This window comes from Sceloporus occidentalis, unplaced genomic scaffold (genome assembly GCF_023333645.1).
Source record: "Sceloporus occidentalis isolate IW3139 unplaced genomic scaffold, rSceOcc1.0.p SCAF_7, whole genome shotgun sequence".
NCBI classification, from domain to species: Eukaryota; Metazoa; Chordata; class Lepidosauria; order Squamata; family Phrynosomatidae; genus Sceloporus; species Sceloporus occidentalis.
In genome coordinates this window covers 24,775,682-24,800,231 of record NW_028316987.1, presented here as the reverse complement: position 1 = coordinate 24,800,231, position 24,550 = coordinate 24,775,682, and the positions used below count along the sequence as shown (strand labels likewise).

Below are 24,550 nucleotides of genomic sequence, written 5' to 3'. Positions count from 1 at the left end.
ATGCCACTCATTCTATTGTCAGCTGTAATGGGTCTGGGGTTTCCGCAGAGTAAACTAAATCATCTACCACCTTCAGACCTCAGGCTGTATGATTTCCTCAGCCATGGTGTTTTAAAATAAGGTGTTATGAAAATGCCTAAAATTAAGGTTTTTAATTGGTGTCATAGGCCCGGAACACACCGGCCTTTCAGGCACCCTTGTCATGTGCAAGGGTTGCCTGGGGGGCGGAATGCCCATATGCCCCACAACCCTCGCGCGTGACGAGGGCATGACAATGGCGGCACCCTGTTTACACAGTGCCGCCATTGCTATGTAAGTGCCGCGAGGTGTCCTCACGACGCTGCACGGCACTTACATAACAAGTGCGCCAGTGGTGCACTCATTACACCACCACCGCAACTTCAAAGGACCCACTTTTTGTGGGTTCTTTTTCCGCTGGTGGGAAGCCTCGCCGTTTGGTGGCTGAGGCTTCTCTCCAGCAGAAAAACAGGTGCTGGCAGGCCACCCTTTTTGGGAGGTCTGTACCGCACCATAGATGTGCTTCCTCTAGATTTACATCAACTGTAACGTGGGAAGCAATGTAGGAAGCATCTCCCATTGGTTTTTGGAAATCAAATGTGAGTAATTTGTTTTCTTCCACAGGGTTTGACTATCAAGCCTTTAGTGCAATGGCTGAAAGTGAAAAAAAGTGAGCATAGAGAACCCAAACTGAATGAGAAGCTCCATGGCAGGGTAAGCAATGTCATGATCAAACAGAGATGAGTGGGATAAAGCCTGAAATCTTGTATACTTTTTCATCAAGAAACCCACCAGCTATATACTAATAACAGTTACCATATTACCACTTGATTAAATTGCACTTTCTAACATGTCTATGCTTTTACTTACAGTCAATCTTTCATCAGGAAGAACTGGTGGCATCTAACCATTAGATGTCTGGGTAGCATATGTGGCAATACATGTGTTTATATATAGATGAAACCCATTAGAGTATGATATATGGAGCCTGCGAGAAAATAGTTCTGTAGAGAATGTCCCTGTTCAGGGTGCTAGCGAGCTAATCATGCCCTCTTTCGGGGGCTTCATCTCATTCCTCTGGCTTTCTTCTAAAAAATTTTTTGCAACACATGCATGGTCAGTTTTCACTGAGCCATTTTGATTCGCTTCCCTTTTTTAGGGTTTAATTTCTAAAGACATTTTGCACTTCTGCAAATCTTTGGGTCCCTCTAAGTTTTTTGATACCCTCTCTCCTGTGAATAGATAGTTTTGGCTACATACAAGCAGAGCCACAAAGAATAAGATCTCTTCTTTTCCAGCTTTTGCTGTGGTGCAGGAGGGCTCACTATCCACTTGATTCAGCAGAATCCAAAGGGGTCAAAATTCAGAAACAGAAAAATAATATTTTGGATGTTGGGAGGGGATGTTCAACTTTTAAGTTAATGTGTTATTCTCCACGTCCTCGTATTGAAGGCCAGGAGGAAAATGTAGCATGGCCTATAGCTGAGTGGCAGATCATGTGGTTTATATGACAAAAGTTCCAGATACAGCACCCCAGAGAGTCAACTGAAAGGCTTTTAATAGAAGGGCTAGGAAGGTCCTCTCCTTGTGACTTTGAAGAGTGAGTGTCAGTCAAACAATATATATAATACTAAACGTTACATAGCCTGGGTGGGTGGGGAATATTATTATCCCTACTGAAAGACTCTTTTTTTATAGGGATTCCCCCGCCTCAAAAAAAAAAAAAGAACTACAGTCCACAGATTTTTTTTATTCATGGATTCAAGCATCCACAGTTTGAAAATATTTTAAAAATATGATTCAGTGACAAGCTGTAGCCCTCCAGCATATTGCCTTGAACCCCCAATTTTTCCAAAGGTTATAAGAACACTATTTCCCCAGCTCTTGTAAATAACTGGGGAAGAGGGGGCTGCTGGATGCTTCTAGATAAGGTGTGGAAGGGTCTTGTCTTATTAAGAGCAGACTGGTCTGTTACGGTGTGTCTGGCACAGTAAAGGTGCACAGGGCAGTGCCATAGGAAATATTACATTGCAGTGCTGTGAGGACTCCTCCTACTGGTCATTGTGTGGAGGTCAGAATCATGTTCCTGGATTTTTCAACTATATTCTAATCAGTTATTCACTTATACCAAAAATAACTATGACAATGGTAATTGCTTTACCCTTCGTGTGTGTACACTGTCCAGACCTGGCCTCTGTCTGCATGTAAACGTCTGTAGCAGTCTGTCCAGTTGCCCAGTCAAAGCTGTGTTTTTTGTTTTCACAGGCCTTTGACCACATTCTTTCAGCTATTGAAGATATATCTGGTCAAATAGGGCACAATTACCTGAGAGACAAGTAAGTAGAGACAGACCATTTTATCTTACTGGAAGAGAACAGTTTATAAATGAATGGAAAAGTGATTAAAATAGCACAATACAATAGTCAAACATAGGGCCTTCTAATAAACAAGCTAACAGTGAAACAGGTTAGTTGTGTTAGTAAGATAACCACACTCTCTAATAAGCCTTGGAATGGCTGGAATTCCTCTGTAATCAGAGTTACTTTGTATTTAGTTTTAAATAATTTGGAAATTTGCATATCTAATCCTATTTTTTAACTGGTGACAGAAACTGGCAGTAACACAATTCCTTTGCATTTTAATTGGACAAGCAAAGTTGTAAGGCTGTCAGAACCTGAGCCCTATTGCTTTCTTTTAACACACTATTCTTGGGTAGAAGAACTTCTTTAATATACACTTTGAACTCTTCTTTCATAGATTTTACATATCATGGTTTAGCCAACAGATGCTAAATTGAAGAAGAACCATTTTGAGTGAGCTTTTCCCACAATTTTCTTGATCAATATTGTTATGCAAAAGCAGAAAATACTTTTTCTGTATTTGACTAGATAAGGAAGTTGAAAGAAAGAAAGCATTATGTGAGCATTATTTTATTTTAATTCACACGCATAGAGTTCAGTCTTTATTCATGGCTTCAGCTATTTGTTTGTCAAGGTCTTTACAAATACTCGGATTATATATACCAGCTCTTTCTGCAAAGTTGTTAGATGGTTCATAAATGAGATTATGGGCAAGTTGGAGGTGAGGCATGTTATCTAGCTTCCCTTTGCATTAGAGCACATGATAAAGGTGATTAACAGAGTATTTAAAAATGTTGTGTGCTTTCAAGTTATTTCCAATGTATGGCAACACTAAGGACAAAGCTGTCATGGTTTCTTAGCAAGATTGTTTCAGAGTAGATTTTCCATTCGTTTTATCTGTGATTGACAGAATGTGACTTACCCAAAGTCACTCAGAAGGTTTCCATGGGTAAGTGGGATTCAAAACCTGATCTCCCAAAGTCCCACTCTAATATCCTAACCACTACACCATGTTGGGGTTTTTTTGGGGGGGATATATATGATATAATTACTAAAAGCATGTAATATCCTATAGATTATTATGACTTTAGAATTTTAGTTAACTTTTGGAAATCTGCATGGTTTTGCCATGAAAATTAAAAATGAAGTCTGTGGCGGGTTATAGACCACCCATTTGGGGCGGTCTGGACCTGCCCCTTTCCCCGGAGTATTGGGGCTTCAGCGGGTACACCGGCAGCCGCTGAGGCCCCGATCCGCCGCTTTTCGGGCTGCGGGGAAGCAGCAAAACGCCGCTTCCCCGCAGCCAGAAAAGGGGTGTCCTTGGGGCTTCAAGCCCCAAGGACACCCCGCGGCGGCGGGGAGGGGAGAAAGGGGCCGCTTGGCCCCTTTCTCCCTTGCTTCGCTGGGCGCAGCCGTCTGAAGGCTGCGCCCAGCGAAGCAAAGCGGCGCCGCGGACCAGGAAGGAGCTCCGAAACGGAGCTCCTTCCTGGTCCACGGAAAGGGCGCCCTAGGCACCCTGCCGCGGATTGAGGACGTCACGTTCGCGCCGCCCCGTCTAGAGGCGGCGTGGCTGTGATGTCCTCACGGCGGCGACCCTAGTGCGTGCTCGTCACGCACTAAAGTGCCGGTATGTAACCAGCCAAAGTGTTCAACAGCATTATAGCATGGACTATCATAAAAATCTGCATCTTTTTGCCATGAAAATTAAAAACGAAGTCTTAGTGTTCAACAGCATTATAGCATGGACTATCATAAAAAATATGAAACAGTTCTCACAATCATACCCTTCCCATGTGTTTTTCAAGGCTATTTGATTTATAAATATTTTCAGCTCCCTAACTGGCTGTTTCACAGAGAATGCTAGACAAAACTGATGGTAGAGCCAGCAAGTCTGTTATGAGTTACAATTGCATCAATTAAAAAAACACCTTACAATTTTTTTGTTTATTGTTGTGTGCCTTCAAGTTGTTTCTGACTTATGGTGCGACCCTAAGGTGACGCTGTCATAGGATTTTCTTAGCAAGTCTCTTCAGAGGGGGGTTGCCATTGCCATCCTCTGAGGCTGAGAGAGTAACTTGCCCAAGGTCACCAAGTGGTTTACATGGCTGAGCCAGGATTCAAATGCTGGTCTCCAGAATTATAGTCCAACACTTAAACCACTGCACCACACTGGTTCTCTCTTTCATGTTACACCTATTTTTGCATAAAATAAGATACATTTTGTATAAAGTTGTTGTTGCTGCTGTTGTTGTTACTTATACTACTGCTGCTTTACTATGCCTAGAAATATATTCAAGTATTATACGTACTGAGGCCAGAGCTTGGAAATTTTCTTCACAACTTATTGCAGCCCAACCCTAGTAACTCATTACTGTTAACACTTTTTTTTTTTTTGGGGGGGGGGGAGACCCACAGCATTTTAGTAACTCATCACATTACATGTTGATTTTTCATTATTTTTCCGTTACTTTTTTTTAATGGTAAGAAACCATGAAAGCCTAAAATGTGAAATTTTGACATCAGAATGCCCCCAAAAACAGTTTCGTCGATAAAAAGAAATGAGGAAAAGGTAACAATACTTATTACTTATTACATGGAAAAAGAAACAATAGCAGCCACCCTTATTTTGAAAGAGAAAAGTTATTATAGCCTCAAAAGGTCAGAATGTAAGACTACAAATAAGTCTGACAATTGTTATGCATTAGTTCAAAACTCTGATTGAGACTGAAATTCTATGCCCACTTTTGTGGGCATAAATCCCATTCCACACAATGAGACCTACTTCTGAATAAACATGTGAAAGATCACATCAGGGCTAGAAATCATGTCGTCCTCCAGATATTGTTGAATTGTAGCTCCCAGCATTCCTCACCACTGACTAGGGCTGCTGGGAGTTGCAGTCCAACCACAACTGAAGGGCCCACTGCTTCCCAGCCATTAAAATGTAGATGGGGTTGCTCTTGGAATGGTCATAGTCTTGGTTAGTTAAACATGAAAATACTAAACCTGTATTTAATTTATAGCATATTCAGTTTTTGTGCTTAAATCATTAGGTGGTCCAATTTCGACAGACAAATCCTCAGCAAACTACTGATGAGAAGATCTGCTCAGAAAACCAGAGACCGGATTCTTAAAGTTTTCCGTGAACTCAACTTGAAGGATGCCATTAGCTATGTGGCAGAGGTAATCCAAAATAAATTTTGTGATGAAACAGATTTTTATCTTGCTTAGATTTGTTTCCGACCCCATGCTAAATTAGTAATATTTATATACTTCCAATCAAAACTGAGCAACAATTGCAATGATTTAAATTCAAATGTTTTGTTTTGATATTTAGAGCATAAGTGTGTAGATTTCAGGCTTGTGGGATGATTTGTTTGTACTACAGCCTTTGTTTAAAAACCTCAAAGAAGGAAATTCCACAACTCTCTGAAGGAGTGTGGTCCCAAACACACTGCAGAATAATCCAGTTTGAGACCACTTTAACTGCCCTGGCTCAGTGCTAGGGAATGCTGGGAACAGTAGTTTTGTGAGGCCTTTAGCCTTCTCTGTCAGAGAAATCTCTGGTGCCACAATAAACTACAATTTCTGTCATTGCCATTATATTATTTTACTTTTATAAAGTCACCATAATGAGTTCCACTTTGAGAAGCAAAAATAACATCATTGTGCTTTCCATACATGATTTTTTAAAAAAAAAATCCTGTATCTGTAATATATGGCAGAGATTAAATATTTGGATCCTGTGTTTGGAGAAAGGTGGCGTAAATGCATACAAAATATAAAGCTTTGAAAGAAAAAGGAAGCACTTTTTAAAAAAATAAATTATAGCTTCAAGAAACAGTGTGAAACTATGGTGCGGTACAGAGTGTCAAAAAGAGGCGCCGGGGAGGCGCCTCTCCTTGCTCCGCAGCAGCACCATAGCAACCAAATTGTGCGGCGCTGCTGCACAGCAAGAAAGGAGCGCACAGAAGCGGCTCCTTTTTTGCGACACACTTGCACAGCGCCATAGTGCCAGCGACAATGCGAGGACGTGCCAGTAGCGCAGCCCCATTTGGATGCTGCGCTTCTGGCACATCATCGCTGTGCCCACCATTTGAATGGTGCTGCACAGCTGCGGCACGCCCATGATGTGCTAGGGTTGCGGGGCGTGTGCACGTCCCGTCCCCAAGCAACCCTAGCACAGCATGGGTGTGCCACAAAGGGCCCGTCTGTACTGGGTCTATGATCCCATATTTTGTAACTTAAGATACTTGTGAGTTAGTGTCAGCATCTCTCCCTCCTGAGTCTTCTGGTTTAAAACACTATAATGAAGTGTGTGTGTGTGCGCACACATTCTTTGTTGAACAGGGAGAACGAAGAGGTTCTCTGGCATTCATCCGCTCCCCAAGCATTGACAACACAGCCAATGTGGACTTCAGCATTATGAATCAAATGAATGGAGAACCTTCTGTGTCCCAGTTACTGTAAGTAGATTAGAAGCTTGTCCCATACTTTGTCTGTCAGTGGCTTGAAAGCTAACATTACATAAATAAATGGGAGGGGAAAAGGAAAATGTACATTTTTGTAGAAATCTAGCATTTTTAAAGCCCCACTGGTTTTAATTGGAGAGGGTTTTTTAAAGGGTTTAACACTCTTTTTAGGACTAGAATTCAGGTGTTCAGCCCAGCCTTATCTGGAACAGAGTAAACTCTTCCACAGTCTCAGCTGAAGTGATTCTAAGGCGCAGGACAGACCGCTGACACCTGATTTTGCTCCACAGGGACAGTGCAGTCCCTGCGGAGCAAAAAGAACCTGACGCCGCACGGCGTCTATGTCACAGTGGCGGTATCCCATGTACACAGGACACTGCAATTGTTACAGCACCATGCCATACTAGAGATGTCACGGCACTCCTTTGGTGTGGCGTTTATATGCTGCATGCCGAAAGGAGCACTAAAAAGTGCCGCCACCATTACAAAGGGTGGCTTTTTGCAATTTCTTTTAGAGACGGCAAAGCACCGGATTGGAGCTGTGTTGAAAGGGGTGGCGAGACGCTGCTCTAGTGGGGTGGTCTATAAAGCCCTAATTGGAAGAAAAAAATTGGCAGCATGAGCTTTCATAGACTAAAGTCTACTTCCTCAGATGCATTAGTCACAAAAGCTGCCAACCTCTTTCTTCCAGTTAGTCTCAAAGGTGCTACTGTATCCTCTTCAAATGTTATCTCTGACGGTGTGGGCTTAAGAGAAATCCTTCCTTCAACAACGTCAGAATTTAGCTGTTCAGCTGCTTACAGTAGTGGGAGGAGCATCATGGACCAGAACATTTAAGAGTAATCCAGGATTCACTAGTGTATATTCACAGGAAACATATGTTTGTTTTGAAAGTGCTTGTCTCAAGTTATCTATAAATCCTCAGTATAATATAGGCAGCAAGAATTTATTAATTTCCTTCGAGAGATTTGCATTCCCAGCTCCTGCCAAGTCTGAATGTACAGCAGGATCTGATCATGGAATTGTACCATGGGAATAAAGTTTTCAGTTTTGTAGCTGGCAAGTAGAAGGCAACAAAAAAACAAACATAACCACTTTTTTTGTTTGTTTTATTTTGTTTTAGGAGAGAAACTGCCAGTTCTGTCTGCCTTGATATGCAAGCACTAGAACAGAGAAGAAAAAGTATCCGAGATGCTGAAGATATGTTCACCCATCATACTCTACAACAGTACCTGTACAAGCCCCGTCAACAGGTGAGATCAGGGCTGCCATAATAACTGAAGTCAGAATCAAAGGGATTCAACTGTTCAGCGTTTGGATGTTTGGTGGGGAAATAATTTAAAATTGACATCATTTTAAAACTTTTGTTTCACACTATAAGCATCTGATTTTCACATTTTCACTGACAGTTGAATTTCAAAAGTGCCCTTCCATATCCAGGACTTGTCCTCTGGTTGTAGAAGAGCTATATGAGAAACTAAATCTAGAGTTGTTATTTTGTCAACTTTGTTGTGAAAGCATCTTAATGGTGAGAGATTTGGGCCAATATTCTTTATCAGCGATCATGAATACAGAACATTTATGGATGAGTAAATCTAAGTAACTGTTCCATATTCATTATTGTTGTTGTGATACTATTGTCATTTCTACACTATCACCACCACACACACACACACACACCTTACTGGGCATCAGCTGCATGGGGAGAAGGAGGTCCATTCTGCCAGCGGCCAAAGCACAGGTAAATGACATCTCCATCAGATCCAATCCAGGAAAGGTTACTTATCTCCAAAACAAATGCAGAAATAATCCAGTTTGAGACCACTTTAATTGCCCTGTCTCAATGCTAGGGAATCCTGGGGATTGCTGTTTTGTGAGAAATTTAGCCTTCTCTATCAGAAAGCTCTGGTACAACAATAAACTATAGTTCTCAGGATTCCCTAGCACTGAGTCAGGGCAGTTAACATGGTCTCAATCTGGATTATTTCTGAAGTGTGTTTGGGACCGAATAAGGATGCAGAAGTAACCTGGCTGGACACTGCCTTAATTGCCACAGGTCCATGTTATGGAATTGTGGGAACTATAGTTTGTTGGGGCACTAGAGCTGGTTTGAAACCACTTTAACTGCCATGGTTCCATGCTATGGGATTCTTTATCTTCTTTGTGAAATCCAATTTGAATAATTTTTCTTGTGTATGTGAGAGGAATGTATTTACATGGTCTGTATAGCTGCAACTGTTTCAGACAGTTTTAAACTAAACATTGGCTGAATCCACACTGCAGAAATAATCCGGTTTGACATCACTTTAACTGGCATGGCTCAATGCTATGGAATTCTGGGGTTTGTAGTTTTGTGAGACATTTAGCCTTCGCTGTCAGAGCTCTGGTGCCACAATTAACTACAGTTCCCAGGATTCTATAGCATTGAGTCATGACAGTTAAAGTAGTGTCAAACTGGATTATTTGTGCACTGTGGATGCTGGAGGGGAAGAGAAAGGTGATGAGGACAGTTTGATGTCTCTCTCTTCCTCAAATACATTCATTCATACACAGTCCCACACACAATTTCTGTCTCTGTCTGACACACACACACACACACACACACACACACACACACACACACACGCTCAGTCATACTCTCTTCATTTGTGTGTAAGGCTATATGTGTAAAATTTACTTATTATTATTATTATTATTATTATTATTTATAGTGTTTATACCCTGCCTGTCAGCCTTAAAGGCCCTCAGAGTGGCTTAAAATTGTTATTATATTTAATTAGATCATTCCCAGCCCTCAGTCTTACAATCAAAAAGACATGACCCAAAAGGAGAAGAGAATGGTGGTGGGGAAGGGGATCAGGTCCAGCAGTTCTTCTCTCCCTCTGAGGTCTGAATCAAGACATGTGCTGAGTTAGGAATTAAATTTAAATAAAATTTTCTCATTTGCATGATATTTCCTTATAAAATGTAAAAATATCAATATGTGAACAAAATGTACACATTAAATAAAATATTTGTATTCATATACTATATTGAGTGGGTGGCACCTTGTCAACGTATAGATGTAAAGGGGGTCACAAGAGTAAAAACCACTGACCTAGCCTTCTTGCTTCTAGCCATAAGGTTGATGAAGAGCAGAGCAGAGCAGAGCAGATGGTGAACCATGGTACCACAATGGACTGCGAGGGATGGAAAGAGAAAGTTAACTAAGGTCCAAAACACACTGCAGAAATAATTCAGTTTGAGACTGCTTTAACTGCCGTGGCTCAGTGCTAGGGAACCCTGGGAACTGCAGTTTATTGTGGCACCAGAGTTCTCTAACAGAAAAGGCTAAATGTCTCACAAAACTACAGTTCCCGGAATCCACTAGCACTGAGCCTGGGCAATTAAAGCGGTCTCAAACTGGATTTTCTGCAGTGAGTTTTGGATCACTGTTGATTCAGCAAATTTTTTCTTTGCCTATGTAACTGTTTCTAATTTCTGATTTTCTTTTGGCTTGGGCTACAGCACAAGTTTTTGTACAGTCGCCATGAAATAACTCCAGATGAAGAAGATAATAAGCAAACCAAGGAGATTTTCCAGCGAACCATGAGGAGGCGCTTGGAGTCTTTCAAGAGCACCAAGCTAGGTTTCAACCCCCCAAAGAAGATGATGAAGATGAAGAATAGGGGCCAAAAAAGAGTAAGAACAGAGTGTCTTATGATTGCATAACTAACATCAGTGAGGAGATCTGAGGTCTGAAAATGTTATGTCCATGTTAGGTTTGCTAGATGTCCAGCAGATCAGACTGTCGGCCCTCTGTATTGGAGAGCTAGCGGCAGATAGTCCTTCCCCATTATTGTAAATGATGGTGTGTGCATGCAGCTGCGCCAATGCAGCCACATATGTGATGATGTCTATTGAAGATAATGAGATTTGAGGTCCATATTTCTTGGTATCTGCGGGGGTGTCCGGAACTGAACTTCCACCAACACCGAGAGCCAACTGTACAAGCTACATGGGAAATTACACTTGTTTAACTTTTTTTGATTCCTCTCAAAATGTCTCACAAAATATTATCATGCTCAAGTCCAGCAAAGAGTAGAAATTACATGGTGCCCAGCAGCTGCTATCAAGGTCCTCTAAGACAAGGGGCCAAGCAATTGGAACATGTTCAACGCATGATGAAACTAGATTTTCCTTGGTAGCTGTTGCAATTGCCCAGGGAAGTGGACCTGAGAAGCTGAACAGAGATAAATATATCACTTGGAATTGCATGGTTGGTTTTTAAACATTACAACACAAAAGGTATGGGGAAGGATCCAGACTGAGTCTAGGACATAAGAACTGAGGCTCAGTAGAACACAGGACCAGCGGGGCCCCTTATTTCTTTGTGGGCTTTTATAAGGGACATAGAAGGTTTGCTACATAAGGAGCAAATTCTTGGATGCTTCTGTAAAAAGAAAGGCAAGAAATAAGAGATCCACTCACTCCGCAACATTGATAGAAAGTAATATGTTGCCATTTTTACTTACAGTGCATTTCTTACTTCAGTGATATCACCAAAAGATCAACAACAGATGGGACCACAAAATATGCAGACTATTGCTGCTGTGTTGGTAGAGTTTTAGGATGATAGATACATGAAATTATGAAAAGCAGTTTATAGGAACAGACTCTTGATCAACAATATTCTCCAAACCAATAGGTTGTACTTTATGGCTGCAGCTGCAATCCTTTGCACATTTACTAGAGAGGAAGGGCCACTGAGTTTAGGGGACCAGGGTTTGGTAAACATGCCTAATATATTTATCTGCAGAGTTGCTTTTTTATATGGAAGTGGTGTTTATATCTTGGAGACTGCCAGGGAATAGCTTACTGTACCTCCTATTGTCACCACCATGACTGAGGATGGAGAGGGCGACACCTAGTGTGTAGCACTGAAGTGAACATAGGAGTTGGTTCTTTATGTCAAGGTTAAAAAGTGATAATATGACAGGGAGAGGAGGAGACAGAAGTCCTACCAATGTCATTTTGCTTATTTATTTCAGAAAAATAGCAATATCATGCCAAATGGAAATCTGTCCACAGAATTCATAACGGAGAAAGGTAAATACGTGTTAAAACAATATTACTGTACGCGATTATACATTTTAGAATGTTTAGCAGTGAAAAAAGTTGGATTGCATTGATGAGATGATGCGTGACTAAATTCAGTCAAAAACAAAAACATGCAAATAGTGATCTTCTCGGATTTCTCAGAAAATAAAACTTGAGGTCAGAGCCATTGTTCAATGGCAGAGCACTGTTTTAACCACCAGAATTTCTCAGGTTCAGTCCCTGCCATCTCCTGGTTGGAATGGGAATGACTCTTATCTGAAAACCTGGAAAGCCACTGCTAAATACTGTCAACAGTCCTCAGCTAGATGATAATGGACTGGATATAAGGTTGCTGCTTCTATACATGAGCCTTTTTGCAACTCTTTTTTGCACCCTCGAAAGACCGGATTGGGGATGCAGTGTGAGGTTACCGCAGCCTTGAACTGGCTAGGAAATGGAAGGTATCCGGCCACTCCTTAGGGGCTGTATGTTCAGCCCCTTAGAGACCTGGGTATGTTCAGCTTGGAGAAGAGAAGAATGAGAAGTGACATTTAAATATCTGAAGGGATGTCATGTAGAAGATGCAGTGAGTTTGTTTTCTCCTGTTCTGGAAACCAGAATGAGGACCAGTGAGAATTACAACCAATGAGAATGAGAATTACAAGAATAGATATTAGGAAGAAATTGTTCAGCAACGAAACAGACTGCCTTCGAGCAATGTCTGTGCAATGTCCATAAGAACATTCTATGATGCTATAATTCTATCCAGGGTCCATAAAACATAATATTGTAGGATCACAATAATTCCCTTGTCTTATCAGAGTGTTAGTGTGTGTTACATTCACAATTAAGCACCAGTTTTAAATTAGTTTTCAATAATGTGCGAGAAGATACATCACTAGAACGACTTGTAATAGATCATTGATAAATCTCTGCTTTATATAGTTAAACCCCCATATCTATGGGGGATATGTTCTTACAAAAATTACTGATAATGGTGAACACTATATTTTTGTGGAAGTTGACCATAGATTTGCACTGGAGGAGCTCCAGATGCCTAAAGTGGTGGCCTCCAGCGCAACTGTACAGTCAACTTCCACCATTATGAGCATTATCACCCTTTTTTCCTGAATGTGGGTAAGTGAAACTGCAATTACTGAATTTATGGATACACAGGGCCATACTGTAATTATTTTGTGTTTCCCCACCCTGCTAGAAATTGAAATTTCTGAACCAGAAGAAAATGATTATGATTCCCGACAAACAGGGAGAGCAATGGACTTCTTAGCTAATGTCACCAAGCAGAATTTCACAGACACAGGAGGTAAGGAAATGAGTACATTCTTTTACCTGTGCAGTGTTTTTGAATTATAGAAACATTTGGTTTAGTTGCTGTGTTTTCTCTTATTTGTGTATATACTGTCAGCTCTCAGTATCCATAGGATTCTGCATCCACAGATTCAACCATCCACGGCTTTTTTTTAAATCCCAAAAGCAAACCTTGATTTTGCTATTTTATAAAAGGGATAGCACTTTACTATGTCATTGTATAATAAGACTTGAGCATGCACAGATTTTAGTATCCACTGGGACAGGAACACCCACCCACCCCGGTGGGCCAATTATATGCAAATTCATGTGTGCACATGTGTCAAGGAGAATGCAGGAAAAAAGAGCCATCTGCTAATATTATTATTAATTATTATTTATTATTATTAACCTTTATAAAGCGCTGTAAATTTAATACTGTGGAATATGCACAGCAGACAGTGTTTCAACAAAATAGGGCATAGCTTTTCTTAAATGCATAAAAAAATAGCTCAAACAAGCATTCAGATCAGAGAGTACAAGTGTTTATACAGTGCGCCTGCGCCATAGGCAGGCCCCCTATACGCAGCTTCCTACTTACGCGGAAGCCGCACAACAGGAGAATAAATGGCGCACACTCTCTCCCACGCCATGAGCATGAGCCCCATTCAGTTGGATGGAACTTCAGCTTAGGCTTTTTTCGGCTTACGCAAGGGGTCCAGAACAGATTCGCCGTGTAAGCCAAGGGACCATTGTATTAACATACATATGCATCCTGCTAGAGATAAAAATAGTTTAATGGGTATATCAACCCTCTTGCACAAGGTTCACTATACTAGATCTAATAATATGGAACTGCAGGTTGAGAAAGCTAATATTTGCTAAATAAGAACTCAAGGCAGCACTGTATTATGGAAATATCAAAATGAGGAATTTGTATGTTATATGTTGGAAGAAACATGGATGCTACTGAAAACAGTGGGACAGAGGGACACATAGAATTTCACTTCCTGATTGTCATGGATACTTGCATGAGTACAAGGTGCCATGAGCCTGGACATCCAACTTTTGGTTATAATTCACAGTGTGACAAAAGCCTCAAGTCTTTTAAAGACTCTTGAGTGCCTCATTGATCAGAGGTGACCAATAAATGATATATTCAAAGGTGCTTCTGATATTACTGATACTTGAAAGAACAACAGGGAAAATGAATGGAAGCTTAGCTCTTTTTTTTGAGCCCTGAATCTATATTTCATTTTAAAAAAGAAATGAAAGAGCCCTGAAACTTGGCTTCTCCTTAGGAGATTTGGGAAAACAAGAAAAGATAAATTAGGTAAAATACTGTGGCTATGATCTACTTGGTTGGTTGAAGATGACCATGGCTACCAAGGCAGATGAAAACAACTTCTTAAAAATAGTGTAAAGGTTGTACTGAACTATGAGACCTATAAAGCAGCCTCCACGTTCCCTGCTTATCTAGCATTGTTCTGGATTCAGAGCAGGTAGTGCAGGAGGACACAAGCCACTGTGGGCCTCCAAAAAGGGAAATCAACAGGTTGATCATACCACATGTGGACCCAGATCACCTAGAGAGTAAATCTTCCTGTCTGGATAGAGAGAGCAACAGAAATCTCTCTGGACATATCAGGAAGCAGGTTGGTAAAAGGAAAGGAAAAGAAGATCTTCAACCCTAGAAAAATGGACTAAGCACCGGAATAAAGCTGGTATAATGCCAAGGGGAAAAAACACAAAGAATAATTCTTGGATATCAAGTTAATAGGGCCAGTCCTCCCAATAAGCCCAGCAAGGCAGATGTTCAGGTGTCAAACCTCTAGGAACAGTGAATTTGCTCCCTCTCCTATTTACAGATTCCCCACAGGTCTGGGAACATTCTGCTGCTGAAGGTAGCTCTCTAGAGCCTACTACCTTCCAGGTGATTGGGTCTGAGGGATTGTGAAAACTAGGCATTATGAATGAGGTATCCTGGAAGACTGTCAGCGGCATGATGCATGTGATCACTCAGAGAATACTAGGATCCACATAGTATCTGAGGGAGAACCCTTCAAAGCCAGGCATTTGAAAAGTAAAAATAACAAAATAAAACTAAAGAACCCCAGTGACCTCTGTTTTGCTACCAAAAGTGAGACAGAGTATGTGGTAATGGTGGCAGTATTGGTGCATCTCTTCCTGCTTCATTTGCTTCTTGAGTTGCTTCTGTCAGTCTTAGCTGAATGACAGAAAGCATGGGTAGCAAAAGCTGTATTTTCCAACCCATCAGACTCATTTGAGCACAGAGGCCCTGGTCTAGTTGGTGAGGTAGGTTTATGGTATGAAATAGTGAACCATTAAAGCAATCCATTGAGATCATAGCAAGAAAGATTAGCACCCTAGCACTTATTCTAGAGCAAAACAGGAAAAGGTCATAGCTGCTAGCTATATTTTTAAAGTAATCTTTGCTTTAGCCCTGAGTGTCTAAACTAAAGGATAGCTGCAGGCTTCAAAACAGAGAGTACAAAGGACTCTATCTCTTGAGTCTGGAGTCAGGTGAAGCAAAACAAAGAGATGAATAGTTTGACTCTGACAAATGAAAGGAAACCTCAAGCATGCCCCTGGGTATTTTACTGAATTAGAGCTTATTTGCATGAGCAAAGCCTTGCTATGGAATAACTTTTATAAATGCAAAAAAGCATCACAGGGAGTAGCCAAAGGGTATGTCTAATTAGCTCCCTATTTTGGGAGCCAGGATGCTTCAGGATTGGGTAATGCTTCATGCCAAAGCCCTTCATTGGTTAACTATAAACACCTGGAAGCCATGTGATTGCTCGCAGGTATCCGACATGACAGTAGCAACAATATTGTCTATAAGAGTGATGTTGCAATATTTTTTATATAGTAAAAATTGTGTATTTGAAATAAAAATTCAAGGACAGATGTAATACTTAAATCCCTGTGAAACATACTACATACAAAGAGTCTGGTTTCCAGTACAGTACAGCCCCTGTATCCATAGGGGATACATTTGCAGACTTAGTGTAGAAACATGAGACCATGGATAATAGTGAAACCTACTGAAGTGAATGATGTCAGAAATGACCATAGAATCATGCTGGTAAACCTAGAGATTTCTAGAGAGGACACCTTTCTAGGCATTTCTAGGTCTTCCAGCACAACTCAATGGTCAGCTTCTACCAGAATTGCATTGGAGGGCCTAGAAAATGCCTAGAGAGAACATATTTTTCCACAGGTAAGTGAAACTGCAGGTACCAGTTCCATGGATGTGGGGATCGTACTGTGTTATAAATCTCACCATTCCAGTTCCCTAGAGGGCCAGGATTTCAAAATGAAATTGCAAAATAGCGACATTAGATTAAATCCAACATTAGCCCTACCTAGAGAAAACTCATTGAGTCCAATGTGATATGTCAGTTGTGACTAACAAATGCCATTCAGTTCAATTGATCTATTTTAAGTAGGGCTACCATTTGATTGAGACCATTACAATTAATAGTCAGTCTTGAACACAATTGTTTTTCAATATAGCACTCATTTTCACTTTGTGTTGGATAGTTAAGAAATGCTTCAAGTTACAAAAGAAAAAAGATGAGTTGATCTGATTTTTAAGACAGATAGCAAAGATTTTAATGTAAATGTGCCATAACATTCCATATTGCTGATACATTCTATTCTTAAATCTCATTAATGTGACACAGAATGAAAAGTATTCTTTTCAAAACCTATCACATTAGATATATTGCGCTACAGCAGGGGTTCAGGATGGGGGGGAAGCTGGAAAGTTCTGTCTTTCCTGTGAGAGGAACTTGTTTATGAAGCTGTCATCTCATTTGGGCATGTCTTGATTTTCTTATTCTTGTAGTGTGAAGACAGCATTGCAATGGAGCTTTAGTTTTTTGTTGAGACCTTTTACAAAAAGATGAACCAACTGTGCAAGCAGCCAAACATAATTCTTTTTTTTCCTAGCCAATTTCAACATGGAGGATGTCATTTGCCACTGACCTTTTTTTTTAAATTGCTAACTAAATTTGTCATTCATGGACTTTTATAGGCATTGATAATCCAGTATTTTCAGCTGACGTTGAAACAAATGCCACTATGAGGTTTCCACCTTGGCTATCTTCTGAAGAGATGGTGGTTCCGTCCCAAAGGGCCCGAGTGCAGATACCCTATTCTCCAAACAACTTTCAACGGCTTGCCCCCATCCGACTCAGCAATAGATCCGTAGATTCCTTTTTACAAGTAGATGGCCCTGAAGAACGACCTAGAACTTTCCTCCCAGAGTCAACACACATGTAATATTTTGAACATGATTGTTGTCCCTATTTTTCAGTCAGTCTTTTTCTATCTAATCTTTAATCATCTTGCAAACAGCCTTTTCCTCATTCTTAGGTTTCTTTGGTGTTACTTTCCTCCCTTCTCTTCTTTCAACATCTTGTACTTGAAAGCCAAAATGTGAGTTTTATATGTTCTTGCACACTACAAAATTAGAGTTTAATTACCGTAGGTTTAGCGTCCTTGCCTTTTGCACTTTGGTTTTGATTCAGTTATTCTAACAGTCCCCTAAAATGTTAGTCCAAATTCTTCTCTCACTTTTATTTTATTTTTTTTAACATCATTTCCCTATTTTTTACATGCTCCTCATCTCTGACATTAACCTCAAAATATATTTATATATTTAAGCAAATTCAATTCTGTTCAGTTTCAAATTTATTCCTTTAACAAACAAAAACATAACACACATAATAAACAAATGCAATATTACATTCATGATATAAAATGTCTGTAGTAAGTTAAAATACATCATGTCCATATGTAGTACATTAAAGCAACATACTGAAAGAGTAAAAAAGCAACACTTGACTTAAAAATTAATAGTTCTGTAAGCTAATAAAAGAAAACCCAGGGCGAAGTACCTATTCTTTCTATAAATTTTGCTTATAACAGACACTTTAGATTTTAAATTTAATTTAGATTTAATAACCGGAACAAAACCATTCAGCGTGCTACAAAATTGTTTATGTGATAAGAGCATTTTTTAATGTGTCCTGATCTGATCTTCTTGGATGTTTTCCTAAAATGGATTGCAAAGACTTTTGCCCCTCATCTAAAAATGTAAGATACAAAAGTATCACATGTGCAATATCTTTTGGTCACAAGAACACTCTTTCATTATAAAGTGCCACATCATAGTGGTCTTCTAATTCAGCAAGGACAACACCACATCACAGAGTACGTAGTTCGACTGTTGTTATCTTTGAGGCTGACTTATCTTTTCATGGAATGTGGCTTCTGTTCTTTCTTTTTCTTCCTCCTGAACTACCTTTCTTGGGAGATACTTTGGGAATGATGAATGGACTGTTTTGGGAACTGATATGTTTTGTGTCTGTCATGATGTCCATGCTAGGGGGTTGGAGTAGAGTCATATGGGGATGTACAAACCTCAGGATATATTTCCCAGAGGTCTGTTGTTTTCTTACAAACTTTCTGTTGCATTATAGTTTATCAGAAGATAAATCTTTGTTCCTAGAAAATATTTTTGCTTTATAAACATATATTTTAAAAATAAGTGAATGTCTTAAGGTGCATCTATTCTGTAGGTTGACACCACTTTAAAGTGCTGTAGCTCCATCCTATGGAATCTTGGGATTTGTAGTTTTACAAGGTCTTGAGCTTTCTCTATCAAAGAGTGCTGGTGCCTCACAAAACTACACATCCCAGGATTCTGTAGGATGGAGATATGGCAGTTAAAATAGTGTCAAACTGCATTATTTCTATAGTGTATCTGCACTTCTAATCTATGTAAGCAGAGCATCTGAATGCAGAGAATTCTCAGAAGTGCAAGAAAAAGCCCTAATTTCTTATTTGGTATAAAGGGAACACAGGCAACCACTGAAATGAATGGGAAGGATGCGTGTCTTTGATCTCAGTCTTATACCTTCTGCTCCACTTAATGCCATTTATTCAAGCTCTGGACCATGAATAATTTGTATCAAGTCAAGAGAGAGGGCTACATGATTTTAACAGAAGGTTTAGAGACTTCCCCCCATTCCTCCAGAGCCCTCTACGTTTTGTGTGCATTTACACAACCCATGGGAATTCTCAGCTCATGGGTGTTGACCTTTTGGGTGAGTCTCAAATGCATGTGTAAATTATTGTATTATAATTAATATATAGGCAAGACTGGTTAAGTGTCCACTGGGTGGTGCTAGAATATAAGAAATACAGAATTGTTCATCTTCAATCTCTGGCCTCTTATAGCATATTACCTTCAGTGGATCAGTCTAGAAGTTTCCTCATATTAAAAGCAGCATTGTTAACACAAACTGCAGAACCCAAAGGATCAATGTGTAAAGTGCTTTTTAGAAGGCCCCCCAGCTAGTGTTGATTTTCATCTATATTCTGACATTTTCGTTCCACAGGTGACACAACATTTGGAGTTTTGCTGTCAGGATATTCTTCTGATGAAATGCTCCCTCCTTGGGAATATGCACAAACACAAACAGATGCTTCTTCGTCAGACAAACTCCACAACTTAGGTTCAGTGTGGCAACCAGACTACATACCCTTAGAAGATGGGGAGTACTCTGAGTTCTTGACTCCTTCTCATGAGGAAGTACGTGATGTCAAGTGGCAGACACTCTTCAATACAGATGATCAAACACATTTTAATACAAGTTATTCTACCGACACTAACTATGACCCAGTGAGTCCGCAGGTTGACCATTCTGTTCCTGAACCTGAAGGATTAGTGGAATCTATTTTTTGGAATACCCAGGATAAAAAATGGCCACTTAATATGCAAGGTCACCACAGATCTGCAACAGCAAGACGAGTGCAGAGTCGACGTTCATTCCACAGACCAAAACCTTCGCAACATCCTAAACTTCAAAAGGTAGCATCTCTTCCAGCTTCTTTTCACATCCCTCCACACCCTTGGGAACAGGAAGAAACTCATCTGTGAGTCTTCTTGACTTGAGCCTCTGATGAACAAAAACATAGTGAGTGAATGAAATGTACCAAATTTGGGAGAGAAACTATTTAAATGCTGGAACCTTTTGTGGAACACATTTTTTGAAATACTGAACTTGGCATTCAGGTGGATAAGTAGCTGTCCCCATTTCACTGTGGAAACAAGAGAATTCATTATGCTCTTTGTTTTAGTTTTTGTGTATTGTTTTTTTAAAAAGCTGTATTCTTAGGTATTTGTGACAGGAAGATTTTCAAAGTAGAAAGTTATGCTGTTTGTGCTGTTTTTCTAAAGACAGAGTCAGGGTATGGACATCCATACTGAAACCTAGATTTAGAAGATGTACTCTTCAGTTCTCATCTGAGAATATACTGCCCTCTTGATCTGGCAAAGGAAGAAGGCTACCAGTATCTACACCAACCCTACTGATTCAGAGACGTCATAAATGGATTCTGTAGCTGAAGCAGGTTTCATGGCCAGTATAGTCAGACAGCTTCCACAATACCTTTCTAGGCTACCTCTTAGCTTCAGACACTGCAGTTCTAGTTCAAGGCCTAGAGACCCCAGTATTTTAGCATTTTCTTATTATGCCATATTTCCATTGCAAGGATTAAGAAAATATGCTGAAATCTGTTCTGAGTGAAATGAATTAGTGCCTTTTTATATTGACTGTGAAATCTAAAGATATATTTTCTTACTGTTGAAATACTATAATTTATACTGTATATAGCTAATCACACGGTGAGGGCTTTAATTCTCTTTTGTACAATCAATATTGCAGAGAATTAGAGAATGCTTAAAGCATATAAACTGTGCAATCCTATTAATGTTTGTTCAGAAGTAAGCCTAAGTGCAATGTGACTTATTCTCATGTAAGTGTTAATAAGATGGGTGGTGAAATTTTCTTTTTGGAGGTCTTTAAACAAAGGTTGAATGGTTATATTTCAGAAGTACTTTAGTTATATCTTCCTGCATGGCCCCATCTACTCTAAGATTTTGATTCTGAGATTGGAATTCACTCCTATTGTCCCTAGAAAGCTTTCTCAGGCATAGCATTTTTTGGGTAACACCTTCAATGTATCTGAGGAAGTAGACTAAGTCTACTAAAGCTTATGCTACAACTTCTTTTGCTCAGTTAGTCTCAAAGGTGCTATAAAATCCCTTTGCCTACTGACATTCCAGATTAACGCATCTGGTGTAATTTAGGATTTCACACACATACACACACACAGACCCACACCACTTATCCTGGAAAGGCCTATAGTGGGTTTGCCCCCCCAAAAAAATAATAATTAAAAGGATGGTGGTAGACAGAGTTGGTTAGGGTGGGTCAAAGGGCCTGCCAGGAGAGTCTGGGGAACCAAAGAATCCACAGAAAATCTGGCCTCCCAAAATGGCTGCCAATCTATGCCCACTTTTGGTTTAATGGGATGAAATCTGGGCAGAAAAAGGAAAGAAATGGCTGCAAGGAGAAAGCGATCAGCAAAAATGCCATTCCTTCCTCACATCTGCCTTGCTGTGCTATTACTGAAAGGCTCTGGATATGTTGGAGGCTCTAGCATCAGAATTCTCCAGGATGGTATGTGGGATTGTTCTGCTGTGTAGAATTTTCATGCACAAGAGTATCACATTCTTAATAAACTTTCCCACTCCATATAATCTCAGAAGGCAAAACTAAATCGAACTACTGTGGGATTAATGCATGAACCACAGTGCAGAAATCTGCATATCTACTCAGAAATTAGTCACACTGATTTCAAAGGGATTTAATTGCAGAGAAGTGTGTATAGGACTGAAGCCTTAAAGTTTTTGTTCAAATTAGTCAGTATATTTTTGCAACAGTTATTTCTTCATATACATCTGTGTTTGATGGTTCATTTAAGTGCCATGAAAACTCAGGTCACTTTGCTTTGTAGTACTATATAACAATACTGTAATTTGAATATCTAATATCTGTGTTTGCCATTTCTGAATGCATTTTTTTTCTCATTGTCATTCTAAATCAATTGTGATTTAGGGCAATGGTGGGGAACCTGTAGATGCCCAGATGTTGTTGGACTACAGTAACGTGCTAACGTTGGAGGCCCATGCTATATTTAAAACTTGTCCTTGCTTGCTAAAACATCCTAATATATGTGCTTAATGGGAAATGCTGTATTTTCTCATTACAAAGAATATTTTCCACTTATAAGAGGCTAGGTGGGTCAACGTAATTTAAAAACGAAGTAGAACAGAAGAAGCCTTAACCAGATTATGAGCAACCTCTTATAAAACTGGTCACTTGGTTTGGCTGAAGCTGAGTCTAGAGTTGAAGCCTCTTCAGTAATGCCAATAGAATAGCTTGTTTTCCATCTATGACATACTAGTCTCATCATTCATTGGCTTGTCAGTTCAAATGCCACAGTGAACTATTTATAGCACATACTGTGGTTTGCAAGTCCACTTCTAACCATATTTCAAACATTTTTAGAAATAAACCTCATCAGATATTGAAGAAAGGAAGGATGTGTTATGTACAGGCCTTTCACTGTCCTTAACTGTGTAATTATTAAAACTTTTCATGTCCAATTGCATCAGTGTCCATCCACATACATTTTCCCAACAAAGTTTCCCATTTTTTCCTGGGTTTTTAACACAGAAAATTTATCTCCAACATCACCATTCTTTGTGCACAATTATCCTTGCATTCTAATTTTCCCTGAGAAAATTCAGGTCCACTAGGAAATGATTTTATATTAGTCATACAGTCCTGTTTCGTCTTCAGCCCTATCTAGAGAAAGGAGATCAGTTATGCTAGGTTCTTCATCCCAGTAAATCGGCAAATTTACAACATGCACACCCTTTTGTTTTCCATCTTGGAAAACAGAGTAGCGTAGATTCCAGTGTTTTTAGCTGATTTCACCTCACAAATAGGATGCCCCATTTCAGGCTCTGTGGGGGACTTCGCTGTGAGAGAACTGTCCCCACCAGTGATGCTCTGGTGGAAAGGTACTAATACACCAGCCTCACTTCAAGGGATTGGGATTGTGCTCTAAGCCATGTTTGCATTCTCTTATTTTGGGAGGTTTAGTGTATTGGTATACAGCCTACAGCAGGTACACCTGCCTACAACCCAGCATGAGGCTCTAACTCTTTCTTTTCCCTGAGTGCCGTGAGCCTCTCATTACTAAATCCCCACCCAGCAGACTATTTCCTGGACATATCACTCAGATTGGTTCTCTCCTACTTCTAGTAGCGCCCGCGCCCCCCCCCCCCCCCCCCCCCCCCCCCCGCTGAAAGAGTTGTCTTTCTGACGATCTCTGGCTGAAGTGGAGAGCTCCCAATTTCCTCCTCCTAGATCCTCATACAGACTGTTGTTTTCTCCACTGGGGGAAGTCACTGAAAAGAAGTCTCTCTATTCCCTCCCAGCAAGGAGAGAGGATCATGGAGCTGTGTGTGAGGATGTCCATATGCAAGTGTATGTGTAGTTCTGCACCTGCATCACTTACTGTTCTCGGGTCCCAAAATGTTTTATATCCAAGAAATAAAGCAAACAACTATTGTGGCAAAAGAACTTCTTAAATACAAATGGGAAATCATGACGTCGGAGGCTTTCATGGCCGGCATCCATAGTTTTTTGTGGGTTTTTTGGGCTATGTGGCCATGTTCTAGAAAAGTTTCTTCCTGATGTTTTGCCAGTATCTGTGGCTGACATCTTCAAAGAATGGGAAATCTTTCAATACCTCCTCAGTGCTTGTCTGCTCCAAAGTAAATCCCATTGTATTCAGTGGGGATTACTGCCAGAGAAAGTACCTTTATTATTGCTACCAAAGCTATCCAGCCAAAGTTCAGCCACATGTATGTTCCATTGATTTTGATGGACAAGATTTCAGTACATGCTCAAGTCTCTCTGGGCCCATACAGACAGGTCAAAATAAAGCTGTTTCGGGTCACTTTGGAAATATGCTGTTTAAATGGCATGTCTGGAAGCCACACCAAAGCCACACTCTAGTCCTAAGGACTGCAGCATAGCTTTGGTGCAGCTTCTGGCCTCTTAGGATACATGCATCATTTAAAAAGCATACCTCCAAAGTGACCTGAAGCAGCTTTATTTTGGCCTGTCTGTATGGGCCCTCTGTTACATCCGGAGAACTTCAATGTGCTTAACTCTGCAGGTTTTATCGTGCCCTAAGTCTTTAGCTTACAAACCATTTAGCCCAGAAAATAAATTCTTCCTTCTGTCCTATATCATCTTTGTGGAAGTTGATAGTGTTTTTAATGAATGGATTTCAGACATTCACTAAAAGGAAGTCTAATCCTTTGACATATAATTTCTTTTCCACAGTACTATT

The 24,550-nt window shown here is 40.1% G+C and overlaps 1 protein-coding gene across 1 annotated transcript in view; it reads left to right on the top strand.

The window, feature by feature from the left end:
• The window catches only part of SLC9A3 (solute carrier family 9 member A3), a 71,537-nt gene extending 53,989 nt beyond the window's left edge, over positions 1-17,548 (top strand). Inside the window, exons 8-16 of the mRNA XM_089531258.1 lie at positions 643-732; positions 2,284-2,354; positions 5,432-5,561; positions 6,729-6,844; positions 7,974-8,103; positions 10,358-10,531; positions 11,881-11,938; positions 13,146-13,253; positions 17,301-17,548. Of these exons, the coding sequence (XP_089387384.1) occupies positions 643-732; positions 2,284-2,354; positions 5,432-5,561; positions 6,729-6,844; positions 7,974-8,103; positions 10,358-10,531; positions 11,881-11,938; positions 13,146-13,253; positions 17,301-17,548 (1,125 nt within the window). The remainder of the gene's footprint in view (positions 1-642; positions 733-2,283; positions 2,355-5,431; positions 5,562-6,728; positions 6,845-7,973; positions 8,104-10,357; positions 10,532-11,880; positions 11,939-13,145; positions 13,254-17,300) is intronic.
• Positions 17,549-24,550: the final 7,002 nt, after the last annotated feature.